We start from the raw sequence: 12,669 nt of genomic DNA, 5'->3' as shown, positions 1-12,669 counted from the left end.
TTTGAACATGAGGCAGACTGAATGAGACGTAAAATTATTTTTGATTTCGTCGCCGGGGATCAGTGCCTCATAATAAGTTTAAAAAGCTGGCATACAGTATTTTAATAAACTTCCTAACATTAGCTGTAATTTAAACTATCGTATTTCTAAATACGATAAAGTATGTCTGGTTACTGAATTTAGCAAGTTTTGTTATTTTTATTTGAATTGGACTTAAAAGGTTTAAGAAAATAATAATATTGTTACTATTAATTATATTCAATTCAAGTCTTGCAATTCGGCAACAACGACATATTTAATTAAAGATAAATTTGCAATTTGCAGGTGAGTCTAAGCAAACCTCTCTATTGTATTAGGTGATTTGGACTCGAGTTAAATTTAAATAACAGTACTCAGTAATGCCCTCCTACACTAATAGATATTTTTCGTATCTAGATTTTTCGTTAAGATAGTGAATTTGTTAACACTTGCAATCCCAGTAAACGAAGTATTGTTATCCCGTATGTAAAAAAGTAATAATGAGCAACTCTATTGTTTGTTTTTAAGTTTTTTACATTTACTACAATATCTGAACTAACTTGCTGTAGCTTCAGTTATTGAAAGAAGGCTTAGTTTCGGTTTAATTAAGGTTTATATCAATTGAAGTAGTTTGTTAGTGTACGTATATCAATGTATTACGGTTTGTTTTTGTATATTATCGCGCATGATGCACATACATTATCATATATAGGTTATATGAATATTTTACGCTCTAAAAATGTTTAGGATATTTTATTGGTGATTCAAATTCAGTCCTTATTACAATACCAGTAAGTTGCATTTTGTTTTTTTTCTAGAGCTACCTAATGTTTGGATTAGAAAGCAATTAAAACATTTCATTGTGTAAACGAAATAATTTCTCCTATTGTAAGGCTTATTTACATCTTGCCAGATTTATATTTATTTAGTATAGTTTAAACCACTGACAATAAATATTTGTTTGGTGTATTCCCCAATAAAGGCAACATGTGTCCATGTGACATAGGTACGCATGATATAATAAATATATTCGTCTTTAGATATGTATATTACAGGTTCATATTCGGATATTCCGTTGCATAGGTCCGAGTTACAGAAATTGTATCTATCCTATCTGTTGTCATATTGTATTCCAGTTTACTGTACTGTTTGTATTATAACTATGTCATTGAAACGGATGTTTAAATTTAACAATCTGAGAACTGATTTTTAATGACATTAGAGATTATTTTCATTTATAACCAAACTTTTGGATATGTGTAATTTGCAGATTTTATTAAAATCAAACAATAATTATAATATTTGTTTTATTTTTTAGATCATGTATATAATTATAGTGTCAGTGTACTAAATATCATATGTTATATTTAGGATCATAATCACAAATATAATAAATCAAGCAAACAGCCAGACAGACAAAAGTTTATAATTTTTTTACATGTGCAATTAGTGAAAAGCTGTTAATTTGAAATTACAAACAGACACTTCAATTCTATGTATTTGTATAGATATCGACATAGGCGATTAAAGAAATGAATTACAAATATTGATGACAGAGAACTAAAAAGATTTATTTTTCCTAAATTTTTTAGCTGACACTTACCTAATCTAAGATATTTACCATAAAAAGAGTCGAGTGTCATCCACACCATCCTCCACTTAAGGACTTTTTTGTTTGAATTAAAAGAATCATAACACTTTCATTATTATTTTATTGAAATACAAAGCATGCAACAGATTCGAGGTAGTTATTAGTTATAGCTCACAAGACAACCTTTCGTTTGGTATGAGATAATATTCTCAATCTTACTTGAATCTACCCAACCAGATATATCTTAAAATTGTGTACAAAACTAAATAGCAATAAATACATCACACAAAATAAAATTAAAAGTTTACAGAATAGTTACTTGTCGTTAACTATTACTGTATACCTATTAATTATGATATAACAATATGTACAAAGATATCAAGGACGATAAGAATATATTAATAGCTTACATTAGACATTCTAATACCTCCTTCTCTAATACAAAAGGACTTGGGAACCCCAAGACCCCAATTTGTGGATTGATTTCTTCCTATTAAACCAAAATATGTACAATTGTTTTATAATATATGTATGCAAATATACTTACTATCTTTTTCTATTAATGATGTATTTAAGTTATATTATATAAAACATAAAATATATTCATTATTAATATGTTTATTATAATATATATTCTAACAAAAGGAAACTTGGGTAAATATATTTTTGCTGGTTGGGATATTTTTACAATTCAACATATATATACAATTATTTATATTAACTCAATTTCCTACTTGTATCTAACGTTATCTTTAAAATATCATCCTGATCATCTGAATGACGGTCCTCCACAATGCGGTTTTTTAAAAACATTTTGCCACGCACAACCACCATGTGGAATCACCTTCCAGCAATGATATTTCCGAATCGATACAATATTGAAACCTTCAAGAAAAGAGCTTATTCCTTTTTAAAAGGCCGACAACGTACTTGCAATTCCCTTGGTGTTGCGGGTGCTCATGGGCGGAGGTAATCACTTACCATCAGGTGAGCCGCATACTTGTTTGTCCCCGTGCCATAAAAAAATCTAGTAATCATTAACGCCACAAAAAGGAAACTTGGATGAATATGTTTTTGCTAGTTAGGGATATTTTTTCCGATTTCCTTTAGTTTCATCAAGGCCGAAAATAAATTCATTTCAATTTTTAAAATACATGTATGTCCACAGATTAAATATCAGGCTCGGTGACATGAGACGATACTTCCACGCTGCTCCTGTTGCTAGCTTGAGTCCGGAGTCGATGTGCAGCTATCATCACATTACCAGCTCTCTAAACAAAAGAAAATACAAATTGAATAAGTTGATAGGTCGCCGCTTAAGTAATTGTATTCTAATGCTCTTGGGCGCTGCTTGCCCTTACATCTTCACTGAAGAAAGGAGGCCAATACATATGGCACTCCAAACCCACGCAAGGACTTACGGAGTGTATGAAAGCCAACTCCAACATAACGGATACGACTTCAATGTGAGGGTACTGCTAGGGGTATGAACTGCAACTCAGGCCGTCCTAATTTCGAACCCGAGAGCGAGGTATTTAATTTAATTTAAACACAGATAATAAAAACAATTTGAAAGCTAGCGGTAGGCTCGTTGGATCAAATATACCCGCCAGCGAAGGCAGATCGAATATTGTGTTCTGGCATAGACAGTCGTCGCGGTATTTTATATGTTTATGGTTAATCGGTATTTTCTCTCATGATACTCGATATCTAAGTACATACCTGCCATCTAGCCCTGTAGTTTGCAAGATAAGACTTCATGTTCTTTCTAGTGCGCATCATGTGACCAGCACTAGCTCCTTTTGGCGGGCCCTCCACAATCCATTGATGGTTCAGAGCGTCGGCGGCGGACATGCGCTTCTCTGCGACTAATATTATCAGACTATCTACGAAATCCTTTGCTAAGTCCGATATTTCGGTAAACGCTGTATCGTTATAATTATAATTGGCCATAGTGATATTGGCACTCGTCTCTAGCCACGTGTTTCCGGCAAACGGCATCACTCCTGAAAGTCTAATTGGATTTGTATTAGTTATGAAATATTTCCACCCCCGTGATATAGAGGTTATTATTTATAGTTCTTTTCTGTGTTCTAATATCGTAGTAATTAAACTGTACTTACAACATGTATGTTACGACTCCCAAGGTCCACATGTCACACGCAGTTGTCATCTTCTCATAATTAAGAATCTCGGGGGCAATATAATCCTTGGTTCCGTAAATAACCTTCACATTGTTGCCATTATCCAACATTCTTGCAAGTCCAAAGTCTATTATTTTCACCTGTCTGGAGTTGGGACTTAGGCATATTATATTTTCGGGTTTTAGATCTAAATGAGCGATTTTATGGGAATGTAAATAATATAGAGCCTCGCAGATCTGACGTACGTAGAGTACCACATCCACTTCTTTAATATTATCTTCTTGAACTATTCTGTCGAAGAGTTCCCCGCCCCAACAACTGGAAAGAATATCAGGGTAAAGTAAAATTATCATGTTATGTTCTCTTATGCTGTGTATAATACTAGCGACACCCCCAGGCTTGAAAACCTTAAAAAGTAGACACCTTTTAGCGGCTACCTACAGTTATTATAACCACAACCTTAAACTTTTTCAACATCACTCTGTTGATCTCATGGGAAAAATCGCATGAAGAAATAGCGACTCTACTACAGTTCTATACTATGTATAGTGATGTTTACTAATGTAGTGATGACAAATATCCTACACCAGCGGTCTTCAACGTTTTACAAATAAAGGGCCAAAAAAATTTTTTCCGCATAGCGGGCCGCATCATAGTTATTTTTATAAGAAACGGGAGCTCAATTTAAATTACGATAAATGTTTTATTATATAGTTAGTTGCTACTCCATGTAGTTCACTCAATCAATCAAATATTTGTAGTTTGTCAATAAATACTATTCCAATGTAATGCAAAGGATGGACATACTTACTAATTCATTACTAAAATTAAGGAGTCCTTCGCAACAAAAGCATCGATCAACTCCACGATCTTGGGATGCTTTAATACTCTCATGATCTCATATTCTTTGAATGCTGTTTCTCTTCTCATCTGCGTCTTAGTTTTCTGTACCTTTAATAATATTATATTATTTTTATAGAAAACTTCAATTTAAGAGTAATATTTCAATTTAATTCAGAGATAGAACGATGTTATTATTATTCGCCAAACAATAAACATATAAATAAAATGTATCTTTATTTACATAAAATAACACATATACAAGGTATAGTAAAATAAAAAAAAGAAAATATAGATAAGTACATTGGGCTATCTGTACTAATATTATAAAGAGATAAATTTTATATGCATGTCAGTTCGAGGTAAGCTCCGGTTCTACTGATCCGATTTTGAAAATTCTTTCAATGTTAGAAAGTTATATTATACCCGAGTACACAGCAATGAAAGATATGGCAAAAAAATAATCATGTTGCATGCTTACGCAGCGTGCGCTGGGTAAAGGGTTAAATTTAGGCCAAAGGTATGTATGATAGTTCTCTCTAAAAAGTTCGCAATACATATATCTATGTTAAAGGATATATATGTTTTTATGAACTTATAAAAAAGGTTATTTATTATGTTTTTTTATAGTAGTCAAATTTCTTCTAAAATAATGCATGGTTTGCGAATGTTTTTATAAATATTTTATAATGGAAAAATAATTACCTTTGCAGCATAATAGGCTCCCCGTTTATCTTTTACCAGACTGACGCTACCAAAACCACCAGAGCCTATAAGGTGATCGGTTTTAGTGTAAAACGATTCGAATTCCTCCATTTCTTTGACGTTACAAGATTTTGTTACAGGTGTCTCATCCACTGGTAATGGAGCTAGAATTAATTAATTGGCATTTAATTAGTAAAAAATAACACGAACTCACTTCTAATATTATTTAGCACTTTATTTTGTTAGTATAAATAAAATATTGTAAAAGTAACTACTGAAATAGACAATATTAATAAATAAGACTGGTCAACTAACACAGTAAGCAGAGCTTGTATTATGGGTGCTAGACAACTGATATGTTTTTTGTAAATACATACACAATATACATAGAAAACATCCAGACCGATAAAAACACATATTCATGAATACAAATTACTGCACCGTGCAAGGTATCGAACCTGCGATCATCGGAAGGTAAGGCGGTGTGCTAAGCTTTTATTACTTTAAATTCTTTTAATATTCTAGTTGCTCACAACACGCATGCATTTTAGTGCTAACGATTGCGAGTCTTAGTATTTATTCCAAGTCTTTACATGTTTAGCGGGTAGATTGTTACCGCTTAATAGCGGTGGCAATAATTTGCCACGCGCTGTCCGTAGATTCGCCACACATGTTTCTGATATAAAAATACAAATTCACAAGTCAACATACATATGCAAATACTGCATTCACTTGTCTCGTTCATCGGATCAGCAACTGTTCTTATTCGAAATTCCATCATCTTCTCTATGGGCGGATTTTTTATTTCAAACTTTGGGCTGCTACTGACACCCAGCTCAGTATAATCACCGTTTTTCTGGCGAAGATCAATGGCGTACCACATACTCGGGTAAGCGAAATCTTTCCTGTAAGATTATTAAAAAATATACAATGAACAAACATACATGACATACATACATTTAAACTAGGACAATTTATACAGCGGCATCTAGTTAGAAAACGAAGCTGTTTGTACTATTTGTACTAAACATCTGATATAAATGCGTAAATACATAATAAAACTGCAAACTATGTTTGATCTCTTCTGTAACTAATGCTTACAAAGAAATACCTACTTACCACTCTATAACAACGACGTTCCTATGCTGCCCAGATGTCTCTTTTAAATCTTCTTCATATAATTCTACTGGAACTGAAGACATAAAGTCGTCGGCACACACATCGAAGTAATGAAAACCGTGTTCTTCTAACCTGAAATACAAGTAAAAATATATTTTTTAGACTCTTATCTTACATCACAGCGAGACACGCATTATTTCGTCGTTTAAATACTTGAATGGAATAAAATATGATAAGGCGCCCAACTTTACAGTATTCGAAGAAATCAACCGAAGAAAGAACTTAAGTAGTTTAGTTTAACCGTGTTTTTTAATTAATATGAACAATCCGACTCTGGATTGTTCACATTAATTAAAAGGCACGGGTTTACAATCAATAGGAGGTAGGTACGTGTATAGACGGTAAGATGATATACTAGCACTTGAACATTTACAACCTAGATACATCACTCTTACCTGAAAATCTTAGTCATAGTAGTTAGTAATTCAGAATCAGGAATATAAATTGAAACTCCATGTTTTGATCCAAGTCTCATGGTATTAAATCAAATTTATAGTCTACATTATATAAAGTATTTATTCTTAATAATATTTATTCAATCTAATAAAAAAAACAGAATGTGTAGATATATTTTACCTGCAGTAAGTGATTTCCAATGCTACTTGGTTATCTAAGAAAGTCCCAAAGTGCCCGTTGCCGTTTCGGTCCTTTACCATCTGCATAGATAACAATTAATAAATATTAGGTACGTAAAATTACTCTAACTTGTAACATTCGCGTTCATTGTTGTAAATCAATTGCCAGCTTATAATTATAACGCACTGCTAATAAAGCACTGGCTTAATTCAGAACAACAAACATTACCTACCTGCGGTTGACTGCCTAAACAATATAATTCAAAAATGTGCATTAAAACATATTTTCACCATGGTAAAGGTTAAATATCCAGCAGATAAATCAGTCCTATTTCGATTCAATTAATGAAGTAACGCCATTATCTCATAGTACAATATCAATAAAATCAATCATCATTTCTAATATTTATCTCGGGCCATTATAATATAAAAAGTACCTACTAGCTAGTAAAAGGCAGATTTAATAAATCGCTGTGCTACTACAAAATAATTATAAAATTCAAGCAAGTAGAAATTACATACAATGTAATAAAAAAAATCGCAAATATGCACATTTAAAAAAAGGTATGCTATGTATTATATACAGAAATATATAAATAATCTTCCTAATTCCAACCTAAATCATAAACCTTTTCTACATATATACCTAATAAAATACTAGTGGTCGAACATTGGTCAAAATTAGAGCACAATTAATGTAAATTATAAGTTTGAATATTATCAAAGTTTTATTGTTAAAGCTATACTTTTATTCGTATCTGTGTCAAATACACGGTGGTGTCTATAATGTTTTTTTTATTTATTTAATAATGTATTTTTATTCAATATATTAATAAAATATTATTCATTATATTATTATTCTGCACTCCTCGATATAAACTAAAAGTGTAAGAAGACTCATATATAGACCATATTCCGGGAGCGCAATTTTCGTGAAAAGGTACAAAGTTTTTGCTTCACGTATTAATATTAAAATTAAATAGGTAAAAATTATATGTAGGACAGATAGTACAAAAATACTCTGAAGTGTGTCTATTAAAACTTTAAACACCAATAAAAAATAACTTACTTCGTTATACTCTCTGTAATCACCATTTGTAAAATTGTCTTTGGTTGAAACATAACGTATCTTAGATTTAAGTGTTGATATGGAACTGAACATTTTCGTTTCTAAGACGATAGCAGGTACAATAGTTAGATTTGCGAAGGTTCTGTTTATGCGCACGGACTTTTGGTTTGGGAGGGCCCGGCGTAATTCGCAGATTACTTCTCCGTTCATTCCTGGCTCCACATTTTTAATATAGAGTAAAAACTCTCCATCTTTGCTGACAACCTGAACATTAACAGAATTAATTCACAATTTCGAAAAATAATATATGATTACATATGATATTTTCGTTGTTATATATATTACAATTAATTAAAAATTTCCAAGTAGTGCATTATATGTAAATTTAAATTTAAAATTAAATTTTGTAATTTATGACAATAACACTTATAGGTAAATGCAAATTGTTTGGAGTTATCACTATGACAACTTTGTCACACTTGTTAAAACGTTAAATATAAATGAACAACACAAAATTCTACCAACACCGCTTAGTCCACATAAAAAAGAGAATAATAATGTGCCCCCAGACTAAAGTCGTATCCTTCAAGAAGGAGGCGGCCATCAGCCGTTGGTTACTAAAGTCCTTCCGTGGTTTGGAGTGCCATCTGCACTCGCCCCCTATCGTCCGGTGAAGCTGTAAAGGCCAACTCCGGCAAACAGCGGAAGTAAGTAGTCCTAAAACTATACTAATTCGCTTCAATTCAATAAATATACAATACTTACATTAAATCTTGTATTGCTGCGTTCCACTCTAAAATGACCGACGTACCAACAAACATAATAATAACCTGAATCATCTAACTCAAAACTACAATGAAAAGATATTGCAGAACCATTACAAGTAATTACAGATACTAATGGTTTCTTCAAGACGACTAAAGGCGGATTTTTCATAGGGGTATCTGAAATGTGAAAAGTAAAAAAAATACATAGAAATTAAATATTGTACAATAATGTTATCTTTGTTGTAGTTGATAGTCATTATAATATAAATAACCTTAAGCGTGCTAATATTGAACTTACTATTTATAGTTAACACACAAGACGAAATATCTGACTTTCCTGTTATTTCGTTTTCTATAGCTAAAGCATAAATCGAGCTCTCTCCTCTTTGAGTATCTAATATTCGTAAACATACATAGCCTCCATAATAATATTCAGGTAACAGTCGTTTATTTTGAGTAATAGGAAGATCATTTTTTAACCATTTCACAGCTATATTTACGCTATGTGCAATTTTAAATACAAGCATAACTTCATCATCTTCATTAACTGCTACTTCATCAGGTGGAGATTCCTCTATAAATAAATTATTATTTAAATTGTGCATATTCTCTTCAAGCACATGTACATCTGCGGTATTTGATGCAAAACCATATTTTGTTTTTGTAACTACAGTGTATATTCCAGTATCAGATAATTTTCCACAATGGATAGTGAGAACCGACGATGTTGTGTCCTTTAATATCATAATGCGGTCATTTTCTACTATAGGAATATCGTTTTTAAACCAAAGATAGTCTGTTAAAGCCTCAGAGTTAAACTCTACTTCTAGATCTATTCTCTCTCCTAATGTTACAGCAATACTTTTTAAACATTTTGATACAGCAAGGGCCCATCTCGGGCACGGACATGTATGAATGGTTTTGGTATTTCGTGCATTGACGATTAATTTGGCACTCGAATAATACATGCCATATTTGTCATTAAATACTATAGTGTAAATGCCGTGATCTTTCGCAGTAACTGCATCTATTTCCAATCGTCGCCATTTTCTGTTGTTTATTATCATAATCCTATTAGATGGATGTATTTCTTTACCGTCCTTATACCAAATACTAGAGCTATCTGGCTTATTTTTTATTTGACATTCAAACACCGCTGCAGCTCCTTCATTTACAATAGTATCTTCCAAAGTATCATCAATTTCTAGTAGCTCATCATATGAATATCCCACTAAAAAAAACAAAAGAATTTATAAATGGTGTTGAGATTTTCAATAGAAATAATTTAATTTGTGACAATGTACTCACGTTTGTCTATAAGATCACTTAAATATTTATTAGTTGCCATTTTTAATATCTTGTTTACGATATTTTTTTAGGTGACTTATAGCTACTAGATGTATTTTAGACTGCTTAGTTGTGTAATTTCGAAAGTAAAATCTGGAACAATATAAGTATAATTTAAGCGCTTTTTATTAGGGTTTAACTGACTATTAGCTGAAAATAATATAGGTAACATACCATTGAATATACGATTACGAGTAGTAACTTGTAAACAATTTACTATAAGAAGGTTAAGAAACGACGGTCTAAATGTATCTGTCTAGCGCCAATTAGGTATATAATATCGATGTATGCGTGTATGTGATTATAACCGTACAGGACTACGTGAGTCACCCGTCACATAAGGTCATGCAAGGTGAAAACTAGAGGCCGATAGGTCCAAAATCATGCGCAACATAACAACCTTATAAACACACCCTACTTTAATTAATAGACATAATATGTCATTATAGAGGCAAACCCTTGCAAACTTTATGCTATTTTACAACTATGAGCGCAGGGACTGTATTTATCTTGTGCTGGTAAATGTAATTATGTAAAACATATACTATTTAAATGTCGAACGTTTTTGATGTATGTATGATGATGTTATTTGGTTCCTGGAAGAAATAGAGACTAACGATTGTAATAAAAAATAGTACAGTATCAGAACGGGAGTATACCGGTATATACTATATGTAGCCACAGTTATTATACAAATTCCATTTAGTCTTGACGTAGATATGGCTTTCTAATGCAGTTGACTGTTGATTCACCGGAAGAAAAAGGAGACGAGTACGAGGGCACTCTAAATCAGACAACAGCGTATATAATAAGCTTTCTCCGGCAAAGGTAGGTCAGGTAGGTAGCGTAGTTTTGGCATCTGCGCGAATTTCCGTTCAAGCGCAAAGAACCGTCTGTGAGCGACTGCGTCTGAGTTAATTAAATCAGAATCTTTTTCAGAAGAATAAATCCATGTTATATCTGATAATTATAAATAAAACGACGATTCCAATTTATTGTCACAATCTAACATCCGAACTAATAATATACGTCGTCTATTTGAAAAAAATATTTATTTTTGTAAACTTATCTCTAGCTTTAGTAATCACAACCGCGGAGAAAGAATAAGAAGGTGAGTCACATCTACACCTAATATCACCCATAAATACATAACTTAATGTGGAGAGTAAAGAGGGAGGTGTGCTAGTAGTGCTAGTACCCGGCTCTACCCTATTCCTTTAATAATTTTAAGAGAATAGTTGAGCACCGACAACAATATCAAATTCGTCTAGCATATATTTCATGTTAAATTATTTAAGTGTAATATTGTTATTTGTTTTAATATAATTAGCAGGAAGTCGATACAATCGAAGACGCCATAATACAATTCACGACGAATGCAAAAATATAATATTTATCATTAGCATTGACGCGGGATTTTAGGAACCATTAGATACCTATGAAACATCTTAAAAAAACTTGTCATTACTTTTGTAACGCGTGCTCTAAATTTGGATGGTTGACAATAAGATAGTGTCATAAGACCTCACATCGGAACTAAGTGAGACAGACGGTGAATCACTATTAACTACGTGAGTATGTGTAGTAAGTACTCTGTGACAGGAAGCGATCGCTGTGATGCATCAATGAATGTGTTGGCGAGAACTGCGGTCGCCCCATAGCGCGCTGCTACTGCGCAATGGATAGCGTATGAGACGAAAAATGCGTACTAATATCATGCGAGCTATTTGTACTACAAAAATGCAGTAAAGTATGTCTTTTTGACAAACATTACTCGAACTACATTTAGATAATTTATGGGATAAACTAAAACTAAGTTAACCCAACCACCTTTAGCTTAACTAACATAAAATGATTTCGCGGTAAATTCATATTTTCTTTACATAGTATAAAATTAAATGCTTCCGCTGTCTGTTCGTTTAGAACTTTTAAACTCCGCAACTGATTTTAAATCAGTTTTTAGCAATAGATAGAGTGATTACAGAGGAAGGTTCATCATTCAAGATGTACACCCATGCGAACCCGCGGCGTGTAGTGTAATAAAAAATACTAATAAAATAGTCGACCAACCTCTGGTCCCCATAAGCTTTTTGCCATAGCTGGCATAGGTAATCAATGTTTTATTATACATCAATTAACGGAAATCAAGTTACCGGAGGTAAAATTTACAAAATAGTTTCAGTTGACTATTTAATTTATTTGGCGTTTCCCAAGAACAAATTGTCTGTGACAACGGGCGTCAGACAGGGGCCGAGAGACAAGATACGGAGCGGTCAGACTGTGGTCCCAGTGACGAGGTGATAGCGGTCAATTAAGTGTATAATAGTGAATCGCGAGTCATTGTGAGTTCCTTGCAGAATAGATAAGGAGAATGGACTATCAAGATATTTCTTGCTTCATTCACTTTCATAACTCGTCCCACGATCGGACGCTA

At 32.7% G+C, this 12,669-nt stretch overlaps 1 protein-coding gene across 1 annotated transcript; it reads right to left on the bottom strand.

The window, feature by feature from the left end:
* Positions 1-1,723: 1,723 nt before the first annotated feature.
* LOC131849191 (twitchin-like) lies at positions 1,724-10,720 on the bottom strand. Its single transcript, XM_059199196.1, has 12 exons — positions 10,197-10,720; positions 9,187-10,119; positions 8,887-9,065; positions 8,122-8,385; positions 7,054-7,133; positions 6,418-6,549; positions 6,010-6,203; positions 5,299-5,462; positions 4,565-4,704; positions 3,733-4,071; positions 3,332-3,623; positions 1,724-2,880 (listed from the first exon to the last, which is right to left on the bottom strand). The coding sequence occupies exons 1-12, from the start codon at positions 10,234-10,236 to the stop codon at positions 2,779-2,781; spliced, it is 2,859 nt and encodes a 952-aa protein (XP_059055179.1). The 5' UTR covers positions 10,237-10,720; the 3' UTR covers positions 1,724-2,778.
* Positions 10,721-12,669: the final 1,949 nt, after the last annotated feature.

Source organism: Achroia grisella, unplaced genomic scaffold, assembly GCF_030625045.1.
Source record: "Achroia grisella isolate CSIRO2021 unplaced genomic scaffold, CSIRO_AGI_Agris_v1 utg640, whole genome shotgun sequence".
NCBI classification, from domain to species: Eukaryota; Metazoa; Arthropoda; class Insecta; order Lepidoptera; family Pyralidae; genus Achroia; species Achroia grisella.
This window is presented reverse-complemented; position numbering and strand designations above follow the sequence as displayed.